The sequence below is a fragment of the Muntiacus reevesi genome, chromosome 2, assembly GCF_963930625.1.
Source record: "Muntiacus reevesi chromosome 2, mMunRee1.1, whole genome shotgun sequence".
Taxonomy (NCBI): Eukaryota; Metazoa; Chordata; class Mammalia; order Artiodactyla; family Cervidae; genus Muntiacus; species Muntiacus reevesi.
Window position 1 is genome coordinate 270,230,436 of NC_089250.1, and position 15,760 is coordinate 270,246,195.

The 15,760-nt window shown below is 42.6% G+C and overlaps 1 protein-coding gene across 1 annotated transcript in view; it reads right to left on the bottom strand.

Annotated features, from left to right (window-relative positions):
* The window catches only part of LOC136157569 (zinc finger protein 420-like), a 45,186-nt gene extending 32,075 nt beyond the window's left edge, over positions 1 to 13,111 (bottom strand). Inside the window, exons 1-5 of the mRNA XM_065919414.1 lie at positions 13,004 to 13,111; positions 10,155 to 10,263; positions 9,048 to 9,143; positions 5,792 to 5,837; positions 3,598 to 4,400 (exon numbers count right to left, since the gene is read on the bottom strand). Coding sequence (XP_065775486.1) covers positions 3,598 to 4,400; positions 5,792 to 5,837; positions 9,048 to 9,143; positions 10,155 to 10,263; positions 13,004 to 13,111 — 1,162 coding nt within the window. The remainder of the gene's footprint in view (positions 1 to 3,597; positions 4,401 to 5,791; positions 5,838 to 9,047; positions 9,144 to 10,154; positions 10,264 to 13,003) is intronic.
* Positions 13,112 to 15,760: the final 2,649 nt, after the last annotated feature.

Sequence of the window (15,760 nt, forward strand, 5' to 3'; positions counted from 1 at the left end):
GTGATAAGAATTCTGTCTGGAAAATGAGTGCAGAGTATATTATTAACGGAAATGATCAGAGCTGGGCTTGAGTGATGCAAACCTCCATTCCCCAAAAGCAACAACCTTACTAAACACAGGTGAGTGTTCATTTTCCACAGCAAACAGAACCAAGAATGTGTGGTTTGCTACATTAATTTTGTCAGCTTGTACACATCCCTGAGTAAATCTTTCAAAAATCCTTTTTAAAGACAGAAAGCAGGAACATCACAGTTGCAATATCACAGAAGCACCTGAACCAGAAAAAGTGAGGTGTGATGGGATAAATGTTAGCAGTGATCTGAATCCTGAAAAATATCAGTTTTATACAAAATTCACTTCTTATGTAACTTCCATGTTCTGTATCCTAAGACTACACTTAAGAGTGAGTCCTTCCTGCCAACATGGAGAAGGGTCTCTCATAATTTTCTCCTTCTTTTCCCCAAACGTCCTGTGGAACTCTGGACCACTGGGGTAATTCTGTTCATAAGGACATATTCTTAATCCTGTTCTAAATGTTTGGAGTTGTGTATGCATGTAAATTCATCGCTAATTTCCCTTACTTCTCTAAGATCCCAAGACTGAACCACATGCCAGTGGGAATCTCAGAACCTGTGCCTCCCCATGTTTATTTCTCACAAAGGGAATATTTTCACTAGTTGAAAGTCACTAATTCAGGTTGAGAATTCATCATGCTCCATAGAAAGCCAGAATTCATCATGCTCCCTACAGACAAGGGAGACAAGGTTCTGGGACACAAGGGGGAAGTGGTCTAAAGATCCAGTCCTCACTATGGTAAGAAAAGGAAAAAATAAGAAGTTGATAACAAACACCCCAGGCAGAAAAATTAGAAGCTGAGCACTAAAGGTTTGCAGGTTCCCTCAGTCTAGGCATTTCAGGAGGAAAAGCAGACAGCCCCAGACACAGGACAGGACATGTACCTGAGAAGCTGTCGTTTCCTCCTCTTCTTCCTCCTGCTCTGCTTCTTCTCTGGGGATGTTATGCAGCGAACGTATGTCTGCATCTTGAGAAAATACCTTCAAAGCCATCCGCACAGCTCTTTAACCTGCAACTACTTCACCACTACAGACAGAAGGACCTTGAAAAGCTGAAAATACTCACCTCTCCTGTCCTCCGTCTCAGGAGAGATTCAGGAACAATCACTTCCTACCTGGAGACCAGTCTGTGAACTAATTTCTTGATTGTTCTCTCCCCATAGAGAGCTCCTAACCCTCTGCTCACAGAGATGATGTGAGTTGACTTCCCGATCCAAATCCACCTAGACCAACCCCGCAGCCTCTCCTTGGACTGACGCTGGGCCTCAAGTCTCACAAATGGACCAGGAGCCGCGTCCTTAACCCGGACCTCCCCTTAGAATCCCCTGGAGCACATCCTACACACCACACTGATGCTCCCACAGGACCAAGAGAACTCTGTGGGGAGGGCAGCGGGGAGGTTATCACTTAACTCTGGTCATGTGATCTTGATAGGAAACCAGGTTGAAACCCTTTAAAAGATTCTTTCTGAACCATTTCAGTGAATATGAACCCCTCAAGGTCAGGTCCCCACTCTAAGAAGTTATGAATCTGCAGGTCTGGAGTGGGGCCATGAAATGAGTCTTTAGCAAATTCCGTTTGTTCTGATGCTTCTCCCCCAAAACCCACACTCGGGAGCACTGAGCTTCAGCCCTCACACTCAGCACAGCTGAGACCTCTCAGGAGAGGAGGGTTTAGGGCAGGAGTTTCTTAGGTCAAGGTTAGGACCAAGCAGAGAAAGCTCCAGTGCTTGGGGTTCAGGGCTTTATAAGAGACCCTGGGTGAAGTGCTGTGGGCTCCCCAGGCTGAGTGTGGATGGGTCCATTCAAACCAAGGGGAGCAGGAATCTGGTGAGCACTGTGAGGGTGTCATTGAAGGGGGGAGCCTGTGAAGTAGAACCTGGGGTTCAGCAAGACTGCTGATCACAAGGTGGGTGGTTGTCTAGAGCAGGTGCTCACAGGGCTGGCTAGCGTGAGTTCAAGGAGCTGCATATGCTGCTCCCCAGACAGATGCTGAGGCAGCAACAGCATGGAGCAGTTCAGGGGAGCTCTCAACAGTACTCTGCATAATCCTTTTTGGAACCATCCTAGTGTCCCAGCAGTTAGAGAGAGGGGAAAGTACAATGGAGAAATGATGGGAAATATCCAATTATTTGAGGCGTAAAGGCAGTAAGGAAACTAATTGTTAGAGATATCATCCCTCTGTGCTAACAAAGAGTTTATTGTTAGGTATTCTTCCCCGTGACCTTAAATCAGTAGGTTGACACTTCATTCATTACTTTGCGGCTTTATCACAAGAAACCGTCAGTTTTATTAACATGTACTATCACACATAGAAAGAATAAAACCTTTTCCAACCCACTGTGTAACTGATTAAATACAGATTACAAGCATAAACAACGATATTCATTCCTCTGATACAATGATCTCAGAACTGTCATTTCTACGGTTACAAAATGGAGGCTAATCATTTACGAATGAAACAAGATGTACACTACTTACATGACTTTTCTGAGAAGGGTTTCCATACATTTCTAGGGTATCAGAGGTATCATTATTTGAAACATGTCAACTAATATTCATGACATCTGTTGATATTATAAAGATACATCAAGAGTTCAGTGAACTGTCATTGTATTTTCCTTCAAATGCAAGTGATATAACTATTGAAAATGTGCATCTTACTTTAATATGTGGAATTACTCCCTGAACACTTATTTCATGGTGACCTATAGGGATGTTTGGCATGAATGACTAACACCTGCATTTAAATGTTCAGTGTACATGCTACATCACTGTGTCCTTAATCTCCTAATGGAGAATAAGTATAAATTATTTCTCTCTAGGATAGAAGGCCTTGTCTCATCTTTGAGTAGCAATCGTCAAAAACATAAATTTGCATACACACTAAAAATGAAGCATAGCAGCATGGAGTAATTTGAGAGTTCAATAACATATCTTGGTTTTCAAATAATCACAAATCGTGTCAATATAAACAAAGATATATTGCTAATAATTGTACATTTCTAAATACCAACCCTTCATCTTGTGATCCATACTAACATACCTATTTTCTATGTTTTAACTATGGATTATTATCTACAATACTTCTCCTGAAGAGGAACTTCAAATTGGATGAATGAACAATCAAATAGAATTGATGAAATGCTTTCAAGTGTGCGGGCTTCCCTGATAGCTCAGTTGGTAAAGAACCCACCTCACACTCCAGTATTCTGGCCTGGAGAATTCCATGGACACAGCCCCTGGGGTTGCAAAGAGTTGGACACGACTGAGCAACTTTCACTTTTTCTAGTGTGCAATTTCTGGTATTTATTTAGATTTAATTTTCATCAAATACTTTTCTACATTTTTTCATGTCATTCGTTATCTTACTTAAATAAATGGTCCTGTATTTCCTGAAGTGTATGTTTAGGACAAACCTCTTTCATCACTTATTACTAGAGTTTCTCTCCAATATGTGCTTTCTGATGTTTAGTAAGGTGAGAGCTCTGATTAAAGCCTATGCCACTTTCCTTACATTTACAAGGTTTTCCCTCCAGTATGAATTCTCTGATGTTGAGTAAGATGTGAGTTCTTGATAAAGGCTTTTCCACATTCTTTACATTTGTAAGGTTTCTCTCCAGTATGAATTATCTGATGGTAAGTAAGACCTGAGGGCTTGCTAAAGTCTTTGTCACAATCCTTACATTTATAAAGCCTCTCCCCAGTATGAATTCGCTGGTGTTGAATAAGAGTTGAGTTCTCACTAAAGGATTTCCCACATTCTGTACATTTATAAGGTTTCTCTCCAGTATGAATTCTCTGATGGTAAATAAGACCTGAGCACTGGTTAAATTCTTTGCCACAATCCCTACATTTATAAGGCTTCTCTCCAGTATGAATTCTCTGGTGTTTAGTAAGAGTTGAGTAGTGACTGAAGGCTTTTCCGCATTCTTTACATTTATAAGATTTCTCTCCAGTATGGATTACTTGATGTTTAGTAAGACATGAGTGCTGTCTAACTGCTTTGCCGCAATCGTTACATTTATAAGGCCTCTCCCCAGTATGAATTCGCTGGTGTTGAATAAGAGTTGAGTTCTCACTAAAGGATTTCCCACATTCTGTACATTTATAAGGTTTCTCTCCAGTATGAATTTTCTGATGGTAAGTGAGACCTGAGCACTGGTTAAATTCTTTGCCACAATCGTTACATTTATAAGGCTTCTCTCCAGTATAAATTCTCTGGTGTTGAGTAAGATTTGACTTCTGATTAAAGGCTTTGCCACACTTCATACATTTGTGTGATTTCTGCTGCATATCAATTACCTGATGTTGAGTAAGACATGAGCTACAAGGAAGCACTTTGCGACATTCTTTACATTTGCTTGGTTTGCCCTAGCATGAACTTGCTGATGCAGACTGAAATGTGAACACCTAAAAATGGCTTTGCCGCTTTCCTTACCTTTGTAAGTTTTCTGCTCTGTATGGATTCGCTGATGTTGAGTAAGCTTTGAGTTCTGATTACAGACTTTGCCACACTTTGTACATTTATAATGCGTCTCCCCTGTATGAATTTGCTGATGTTGACTAAGATTTGAGCAAGACATAAATGCTTTTCCACATTCCTTACATTAATAAGGTTTCTTGCCAGTGTGGATTTGCCGATCTTGACTAAGCTTTGAATTCTGATTAGAGGTATTGCCACACTCTGTACCTTTGAAAGGTTTCCATCCTGAATGAATTTTCCTGTGTCTACTTAGGCTGGATGAGTTAGCAAAGGCTTTCTCACATTTCTTACAGTTGTAACTTTTCTGTGGATCCTGAATATACTGCTGTTGAGTAAGATTTGAAGACTGATTAGAAATATCACTATATTCACAATTATAAGCCTTCTCTCCTGTATGTGTACTCTTCTTTAGTGGAAGACCTGATGTTTGATAAAAGATATCCCTACATGTACTATTTTTAGAATCCTTGTCTGAAGATTGAGGTCCCTGATGTTTCATAGGGTTAGAGTCTTGTCCAGTTTTAGATCCAGTTTCATTGCATGAATAGCTTCTCACTCCATTGTAAATATTCTTGTAATTATTGGGGGTAGAACTCTTACATAAGGCCTGACTCGTGTTATTACATGTGAGAAGTTGTTTCATATTAACCATATCATGATGTGTATTGAACAACGATGGTGGGATTAACTCTTTTCCTTTATTATAAACATTACACATTTTGGAACAGAGAGAAACTGTCTGTTGGTGGAAGAATAATGACCCCTTGCTCACAGATCCCTCAAATTGATTATATTGTGAGTTTTCCCCATCATTTTTAAATATCTGGTTATTAGACGTGCTTGAATGTATGTGTAATTGAAGCCTGTGTTGAAAGTGGTTTGAAAGAGTATTTGCAGTAGAGACTGGATGACTTTCCAGATTTTCCACATTTCCCTTCAGAGAACGTGTATGTTTCAAAAAATGATTTAAACCTTTGTTTGAAAAGATACACTTCTCTGCAGATGTTGATAACTGAAATGGGTGTTTTCCCCAATTTGACTCACATTGCTCATTTCTTTTGGCAGTAATGTCTGCATTATGTGAAGCTGTCTCAGTTCCTTTATGTCCATATAAAGTTCTTCTAGGCCTTTTACAAAGCCCCGTATATTCCTGGTCTTTCATTAAATGTTCATTTCCAAGATGAGCTCTTCCATATGTTCCTAGGTTTGCCTTTTGGATTAAATTTTCTAACCTTGGATTCTTTGACATCAAAGCACAGGTGTTGTGAGAAGACATAGCTGAAAGACACCAAACAAAAGTTTATCAAAGTAAAAGATATCAAATCTACTATCCTCAGTGAATATCCTTAAAAATGTAGAGAAAATAGAGACACAAGAATCAAGATGCAAGAGGATTAGGCAGACTTGGAGTTCATCTCTCTCCACAAATGCATCAAGCATATATCAGAAATGAAACAACTCTCACAGAGGTCCCTCTGAACACTAGCAGAGGACCTACAACACCTGAAAGGACAAGAAAGATTCCCACTTAGCCAGGTAGGACCAAAGAAAGAAGGAAGAGGAGAGGAAGTGGGATGGGACCTGCAACCCTGGGGCGGGGGGGGGGGGGGTATCTGAAGAGAGGAGATCTCCATGTCCGGAGAAGCCTCTCACTGGGAGAGCTCAGTTGGGACAGAAGGGGAGCCTCATTCTCTGTGGGAAGACAACATGGCAACAGTCTGTGGCAGAAGGACAGAGTGAGACCTGCACATGGGGTACTGACCCCTGCCCTGTCCACCCGCCTGAGAAAGTGTCCACTGCTGCAGACAAGGTCTGGGTGCTGGAACGTGGGGTGTGGAGGGCAGACCCAGGCAGAGGGCTGCTGCTGGCTATGAGGAGACATCCTGAGGGAACGGGAGGGAGGGAGAAGCTCTATAAATGGGTTGCTTGTGGAGGAAGTCTGAACCACCATAGAGCAGAGCGCCATTGTTGAGTGATGCCCAAAGAGAAGAACCCCACCGCAGCCTCTCTCCCCCTGTGCTGGCCCCTCATCCCTGGCAGTAGGAAGGGCTGCCACCCAGATGGGCTCTATTGAGCCCCCAACATGGCCTCCCCCATGCCCCTCCTCCATTGGCAGACGACTCCTGTGCTCTGGGGCAGCCTCTGTAACAGACACCTGTGCGTGGGCCACATGCTCAGATGGAGCTGAAAGCACAGCTGAGCCCCAGGGTTAAGAAAGAAAAGCTGAAGTCTCTCCTCGCAGCTGCGCTAACCATGCTTTTACACAGGCAACCGGCTTTGTCAACTCAGTCCCTACAGAGCATCTGAAGGACAACCAGGGCTCCCCCAGTCATGGAGGTGTCGCTTTGGCAACTGTAGACTTTGTGGGGATGTACGTGAGGGGGTGGGGCCAGGCCACAGTCTGAGCTGCCCCAGAGCAACACAGTGGATCCAGCTCCATGAAAGCAATTCTGGGCCCTGATTTCACTGGATCTTTGCTGGTGACTTGGTGAAAATAACATCTGAGAGACACCAGGGCCATGTGCAGAGATACCCATGATTAAGGTGGGGCCAAGTGCAGTGCTGATCAGCGTCACATGAGACTCACACAACGCGTGAGCACACCCCGAGGGGAACATCCCCAGAGCAGGAATCCTCAGGGGCTTCTCTCCCAGGGGGTGTGCTCCAATCCCACCTGCCTCTACCACAGATCAGAATCACAGCGAAGAAACAGATCTGGGGGCTCTGTTCCACCAACCAGGGAGCAGACCCACCACAGACAGGGCAGTGACAGCCACAGAGCCACGGGGAAGCTCTCCTCAATATCCAGGGCAGGCTCGGGTCACAGTAACAGTAATCAAAGCCCAGATCAAGGGGAGAAGGGCACAAGTCTGTGGACCAACCTCACCTCCCAGGGGGAAGACAACAGAGCAAGAGGAGCTAGGATCCTGCAGCCTGCAGAACAGACCACAAACCCAGAAAATGTGACAAAATGAGAGGACAAAGAAGTATGGTGTAGAGGAAGAAGAAAGACAAAAAGCTACAAGAACCACTAAATGAAGAAGAGACGGCAGTCTAATGATTACTTTCTGACTTAAGTCATCTTAAATGGAGACACCACTAGGTGCCTTCTAACTCTTTAACCCACTTCTTATTTTAGCGTGTCCTATTAGATGTTTCGGAGAAGGCAATGGCACCCCACCCCAGTACTCTTGCCTGGAGAATCCCAAGGACGGAGGAGCCTAGTAGGCTGCAGTTCATGGGGTCGCTAAGAGTCGGACACGACTGAGGGACCTCACTTTCACTTTTCACTTTCATGCATTGGAGAAGGAAATGGCAACCCACTCCACTGTTCTTGCCTGGGGAATCCCAGGGACAGGGGAGCCTGGTGGACTGCCGTCTACGGGGTCGCACAGAGTCGGACACGACTGAAACGACTTAGCAACAGCAGCATTAGATGTTTCAATCTAAACATCAGAAATGATACTGACGTAGGTCTAATCAGAAAGTGAGGACACATAGAACAAAGTCTGGGGAAGCTGATAACAAGATTAATTAATAAAGAAGTAGTTCTTGAGAAATTAAATAAGAAATGAGACTTTAAAAATATGGTGGGAACACAGGGGACACTATCAATGCTCTGTGGAGATCTAGTTGGGAAGGAAATCTAAAAGAGTAGGTATATACTAAAACCGATTCTCTTTGCTGTACAACATTGTAAACCAGTTGTACTCCAATGAGAATGTTTTTAAAAGATTATATTACCTAAAAATTGTAATAGCTTGAAACCATTAAAAATATAGTGGAAAATGTTTTAAGATCTTATGCCAATTTATTTGAAAATTCTTTGAGCTAATTGAATATATTTAAGTCTTTTAGCATTGAGGAATTGCGGCAAATACACTTAACGTTTCATATGAGTTCATATGAAGGAAACAGAAACTTTGAAGTAACACTGAGATTTGCATTCTTTCTCTTTAGGGAGGTTTTGGTTTATGCAGTGAAGAAATTACTTAAATTTAAAATGTATAAGATCATATTTGTAGCTTCCAGTGTTTTAGAAATTATAAGTCAGAAAAAACCCCTCTGTCCACAGTATTCCTACAACTTTGGCAGTATGTCTACAATTCCACTCACATACTACCATCTAGCGGTAGAAACAAGCTTTAATAGGAGCGTCTTAGAGTCATTCAGAAACGTGCACAGTTTTCCTAGGGCCCCCAGGAAATACAATAGTAACTGATTCATGCACATTGTCACAGGCCAAGAGAAGGTTTTCAGTTCTCACTGTGATTGAGAAAAGTAATCAGTGGAGATGAATTCAGGAATGACTTAAGAGACAGGATGGGACAGGTGATATCCGCCTAAGACAGCAGCAGAAAGAAACCCAGGCTTCTCTAAAATCATTTCCACTGAAGCAGATCTTCCCAAACCACATGACAGAGGATGAATTCCTTACTGATCCTTGGACCTGTCATTGAGTCATCGGCTCCATCCATTCACACCTACCTGTGTATATGGCTGGCATCTCCAGTCTCCTTACATCCCAGGGATTCTTCATTTGCTCCAGAAAGGTGATCAGGTCCGGCTTAGAGACCACAAGACCTGCTATCAGGAAAAGGAGTGTTTGTGTTGCTAGAGACTCATCAGTTCCCACTCTAACATGTATTCAGGTGAGAAGAGAAGGCACGTGTGCTAAGTCGCTCCAGTCATGTCTGACTCTTTGCCACCCTATGGACTATAACCCACCAGGCTCCTCTGTCCATGGGATTCTCCAGGCAAGAATACTGGAGTGGGTTGCCATGTCCTCCTCCAGGAGATCTTCTCAACCCAGGGATCGAACCTACTTCTTTTACGTCTCCTGCATTGGCAGGCAGGGTCTTTACCCCTGGTGCCACCTGGGAAGCCCGGAGAAGGCATGGTAGAATATTAATACAGTCTAGAAATAAAGTATTTCGGGACATTATTTCCTAGGCTGCATTAACATTCTCTGGTGGCTCAGCTGGTAAAGAAACCACCTGCAATGTGGGAGACCTGTGTATTGATGCCTGGGTTGGGAAGATCCTCTGGAGGAGGGAAAGGCTACCACCTCCAGTATTCTGGCCTGGAGAATTCCATGGACTATTCCATGGGATCGTAAAGAGTCGGACACAATACTGTAATCTTGCTCATTATATTAACACTGTAGAGAAGGCATGGTTGAATGTTAATATAGCCTAGAAAATTATATCCTGAAACACTTTATCGAATGCACTTTTATAACACTAACAAATACATAAAGAAAAGATCTTGAGATTCTAGTCAAGTACTACTAAGGCCAAAGTAAGTAACTAGTAGAAATCTGATTTGAAAAGGAGAGTGGCACCCTCTTATACCACAGAACCTAGAGAATTACCACTAACCTAGAAGAAGGTGGCAGATCACATCAAGGAAAAGTCAGAATCATAATGAATCATCATAAAGTCTTCTTTCTCAACTCAGAAACACCCATTTTCCCATAGAAAGCAGGGATCTAAAACTATTGTAAGAAGCAGAAGATTCTAGGAGACATTCTAGAAATACAGGAACCAAAACCCAGCGGGTAGATAAGGGATTCTGGAAAGAAGGTATCCTCACCCAAGGAGGCCAGGTTCCTGTAGTTCTCTAACATCACGTCCCTATACAATTCCCGCTGACCGAGGAACAGGCATTCCCACTCCTCTTGAGTGAAGTCTATGGCCACATCCTGAAATGACAGCCGTCCCTGAATTACAAAGTACAGATGCCATGGGGCCGTGGGAAGTCTTCCTAATGTGATCCAAGATGAAACCAGCCAGAGAAATGGTTTTGATTTAGGAGAGTGGCTGATATTATACAATATAATTTTTACACAGTAATGTTTTCTACCACATTTTTAACCCCAAGAAAAGAGGATGAGATATGATCCATCAACCACTACAGAAATTCTCCTGATTTAGAAGAAAAATTACAAAACAATCAGATCAACATTGGCATATTTATTTTTGAGTGTTGTACTCAGTTGACAGAGGATAAACTGTCTATCAAAAGAAACAGGAAATATTTTTAAAAAGCACTTCCTGATCCAAATGTTCTGGAGTGGGCTCAGTATGTCACATTGTTAACAAGCTTATTTGAACTAGTAATGTTGAAAATTCTCCTCCATGAGTGACAATGTTTGAACAGCAACGAAGCAGAATAGTAAGGAAAGAATTCATATTTAACTTTAAACTTTAACTGCTTTACAGATTTTACAGGTCTGATAGGATAGTAACCTCGGTGACAAGAATCACTTTAATGATCTGGTACATACTATATATCTTTCTGACAGTTTTTCAGAGTCTTGAATGTATAACAGAAATAATGTAAAATCTATAATGTTGCTGTTGCATCTTTTGGCAAATATTTTAACAAACATTCTTTAAATGACAGCTTAACTTTTACTTCAGTTTATGACTCTAGACTTTAATAAAACACAGACAAATGCACAGAGCTAACTCTAATGAAAGTTTATAGAAATTTCTGTATTTGTAAATAATACTAAAAACAAGAAAAGTGTTAGTCACTCAGCTGTGTCCTACTCTTTGCAACCCCAGGGCCTGTAGCCTGCCAGGCTTCTCTGTCCATGGGATTCTCAAGGCACGAATACTGCAGTGAGTAGCTATTCCCTGCTTCAGGGAATCTTCAAAAAAGAAAAAGAAAAACATCAATCAAATGATGTTAACATGTTCATTCATACAGACATACACTAAAATGGGATACTTATTAATAGTAATAGAGAAAAATTGTGATGTCAATAAAAGCAGGATAATTTTTAACTGATTGAAAGTGTACACAAATATTTGAGGATGATATTTTTTTAATTTTTTAAAAATAGACTAGGGTGCAGACATATACAATGATAAAAAATTAGAGAGCTCTGGTTCTGAACCTTTTAATGTCCTGCAAAGTCTGTATCATTTGCATGGAGCTATATTTTAAAATTTAACACAGCTGAACATAGATTAGCACTAATATGATTCTTGTAAACATTTTGGAAAATACAGAAATGTGACGAGACTCTATCTGTGATGTGAGTGTGGAGTCTACTGGAAATGATCAGGCCTGGGCTTGAGTGATGAAAACCCCCACTCCTAAACCCCAGCATTTCTACTAAACACGCGTGAGTGTTGTCAAGTGCCAGTGGCTCAACAACAAAAACAAGGGCGTTTGCCATCTGCCTCTGGGGAGAAGGAACCCTTTAGTGCTCCAACTGTTGACTTCAATTCCCTCGAGGGAGTTCAGGGTGGATTGAAGCATTCTGCTTCAGCAAAATCTGGTGGCACAGGTCTTTAGAGAGTTAAATATTTTCAAGAACTGCTTTCATGATCCCAATCCTTGCATCTCTTCATATCTAGAAAAGCACTAAACCACTAAATGATGACATCAGCTCCCCACAACTGGCAGAAAACCTTTTGTAAAGTAAGCGCTTGACTGCACTGAATTCCCCCTTCACCAAAATCACATACTGACCTTCCCCCACTGTCTCTTTGGAGCAGTCTCTCAGAGCTATATGAGGTGCTGTACCCTGGGCGGCTGTCCTCATTTTGCCCCAAATAAAACTTAATTCACATCTCTCAAATTGTGCATCTGTTTTAGCTGACAGTGTTCATTTTTCAAAGCAAAGAGTGACTAAGAAGATACGGCATTTCCTCATTAACTGTGATAGGCATATCCATCACTTTTTCTTTCCAAGACCCTTGTTCAAGACAGAAAAAAAAAAAATGAATTTCATAGCGTGGAAATCTCACAGAAGCACCTGAACCAGTGAACATCAGAGGTCATAGGGTACATGGAAAAATGCATTATCACTGCCAGGTATTTTGGCAATATTAGGAAAACCAAGTTCTCAATCTATCAAGAAAAATGTCAGTTTTCTGCAATTTCCACCTCCTATATACCTCCCATGATCTGTAGCTTAATAGTCCATTTTTTAGTACATATTTCTTACCAGTATAGAGGATTGTCTATGCTACTTTAACTTCTGACAAGTTCTGGAATGCTGAGTTCATTCTATTAACAAGGACATTTTTTTACTCCTGTTCTTCCTGTTCTAAAGAGCTGAATTGCATTCACATGTCAATTCATCATGACATTTCCACGACTTCCCTAAGATCCCAGCACCGAACCACATCCCAAAGGGAATCTCAGATACCAGTGCCTCCCCGTGTTCATCTCTCACAAAGTGAATGTATTCAACATTGAAAGTCGCTATTTCATGCTGAGAATTCAACATGCTTTAGAGCCGGGATACAGACAATGGAGAAAAGGCTCTGGGACATCAGGGAGATGAAACCTGAAGAGCTGGTTTTCACTATTAAAAAAAAAAGGAAAAAATAAGGTGATAACAAGCATCCTAAGCAGAAAAATTAGCAGCAGAGAACTAAAGGTTTGCAGTCCAGGCATTTCAGGGAGAAAAGGACACGCACCTGAGAAGCTGCCATTTCCTCCTCTTCTTCCTCCTGCTCTGCGTCTTCTCTGGAGATGTTACATCCCAAACTCACATCTGCATGTTGAGTAAACACCTTCAAAAGCATCCATGCAGCTGTTTAACCTGCAACTGCTGCAGGGAAAGAGAACATGTTTTCCTGTTTCCCTCACCCTTTTCTGAGCTCCTTTTTGACTTTCTGTGTTCCCTATCTGTAGTGGGGAATCAAGACTAACCTGATAATGCTAATCACATCCTGGTGCTCTACACTATTTGCAGATCGTCCGGGCTAGTTCTTCTCCTTCCTTTTCGAGTTACAGAGAACAGCTCACGAGAGACAATGGACCCTGCTTCTGGGCTACCTGACCCAGCCTTGAGGGTTTTGAAAAAAATGCAAGAGGAAGACCTGCATTCAGAGCCCTGAGGGGAAACCTCACACCGGAGACCTCAGGAAAGGAGGGTTTAGGGAGGGAACTTCTAGAAACAAAGAAGGTCAACCTGATGCCCTAGGGAGGGGCTCTTTCTAGGATGCCTGTGTTGATCCACAGCCTGACTGTACCCTTGGGGTCTGGGAGGGGAGAGGTGAGTGAGTGGTGGGAATCACCTGGGGGTCTTGGGTTCCTGTCAGGCTTTACTTGCAAAATTCTTCCCAAAGATCTCCCTTGTCCTTAGTTTTTTTCAGCACCACTCTGCAGCCTGGGGACACAGGTTTTCACAAAATGATTTGCTTTGTGACCACCTCTCTGCAGGCGTGGCACCTCCAACTTTAGAGACAAGGAGCCTGGAGACATTTCCTTCCCCGCTTTCTTGGAAAAGAAACTGTTGCAGGAAGGGGGACCCCTTCCAGGGCCCGAAACTGGGCTCTAGTCTAACACTCGGAAATGAATTGTCCAAGGAGATGCATGTGCTGACAAAGCAAGAGATTTTATTGGGAAGGGCACCTGGGGGGAGAGCAGAAGGGTAAAGTAACCCAGGAGAACTGCTCTGCCACGTGGCTCGCAGTCTTGGGTTTTCTGGTGATGGGATTAGTTTCCGGGTGGTCTTTGGCCAATCATTCGAATTCAGAGTCTTTCCTGAAGGCCCACGCATCGCTCAGCCAAGATGGATGCTAGCAAGAGGGATTTTGGGAAGTGGACGGAAGTGGACGGACACGCGGTGTCTCCCTTTGACCTTTCCCCAACTCTTCCGGCTGGGGGTGGTTTATTAGTTCCTTATTCCTTATCAGGGTCTCCTGTCATAAAACAACTCATGCGAATAGTTACTATGGTGCCTGGCCAGGGTGGGCGGTTTCAGTCAGTGTGCTTCCCCTAACAGCTCCCCGCTGAGAGACTTCATGCTCAAGATGCTTCTTGGGAATTGGGACAGAGGTCTCTTTCTTCTGTAACTTCTTCGTGCTGTGCCTGGGCGTAGGCCTGCCTAGCAGAGCAGAAGTCTCTCTCTACCTGATCTAAGTTGGGGTATTCCACATCTGAAACCAGCTTTCACCCTTGTAATAACAGCAATTTAGTTTGAATATGTTGGCACCTCTCAGAGAAGAAATAGACAGGGGCCAAACAGGAGACCAAACAAGATGGTCATCGCTGGTCCCCAGAAACAGGAGGCAACATTTGGGGTGAGGGCCGCAGGGTTTGTGACTTTTTTTTTTTTTTTTTGATTGGCTGGTGGTGAAGCAACAGAGCTGTGCTCCAGGAATCTTGTGTTTAGTCTGAAGTTACCATCCTCCACCTAGGTGGGGGCTCCAGTTCTGTAGAAGGACTCAAAGACATTGTTACGGATATTTTTTTTAGTAAGAACCAGGACCCTGTCTCAAGGCAGTACCACCATTTGATTGTTTCTCCTCTGTTTCTGTATTCCCTCCCTTCCCTGATTAGCAATCGTTTGAATCCACCCTTTGGAACTCAGGGAAGGACAAGGAGGCTGAATGAAGCCTATATCCTACAGATGAGAAATGGAGAACACACAGCAGGTCTGTTCTCCAGAGTCGCCACCCCACAGAGTCCTACTCAGTTTTAATTTAGGGAACAAGGCAACTATGACTGTGATAACTTCCTGTCCAAATGGGGCATAGGACTACCTCAGCTTGGAGAAGAGACACTGAATTGGAAGTATTTCTGAGTTCCAAGTCCTAGATCTGAGCCTTGTATGATTAAAATCTCAATCCCTTGGTCTGCCATTTTGTTGTAACAGACCTAATTAGTAGTAGCTGGAGGAGGGATAACTGGAATTTTAATAGACAAAATAAATCTCTCTTTTTTCTTTTAGAAGAATAGGCCTGAAACTCAGTCTGGACACTTCGGGGAGACTTTTAGCCAGATGACCAGTTGCCTAATTTTATAAAAAGTAAGGTATACGTTACTAGCTTCCAGCAGACATTGTTTTGAGAATGGTGGCACCTAAGCCTGACATGACTCAGAAAACTCAAGTGTTTAGCAATACAATGTCTAATCTGAAATTACACCCATAGTAACACCTCATTATTTTCCAGGATGTCTGAAACATAACTACTCTATTTTGACTTTTAATTGTAAAATTTTCTTTAATAGTCAAAGCAGATGTCACCATTAATGATGTCAGTGTTTCTCTAGGTATGAGAAGATGCAAGAATTGGGACTCATAAAATCTCCTGAAAAGATCTAACTATCTGAAGGCCTGTTCTGTCAGTTTTTTCCAGAGCACAGGGTGCCTCATTCCTGATTTTTACCTTGAACTCCTTTCAGGGCCGTTGAAAGTCAGCAGTTGCAGTGGCCATGATTTAATC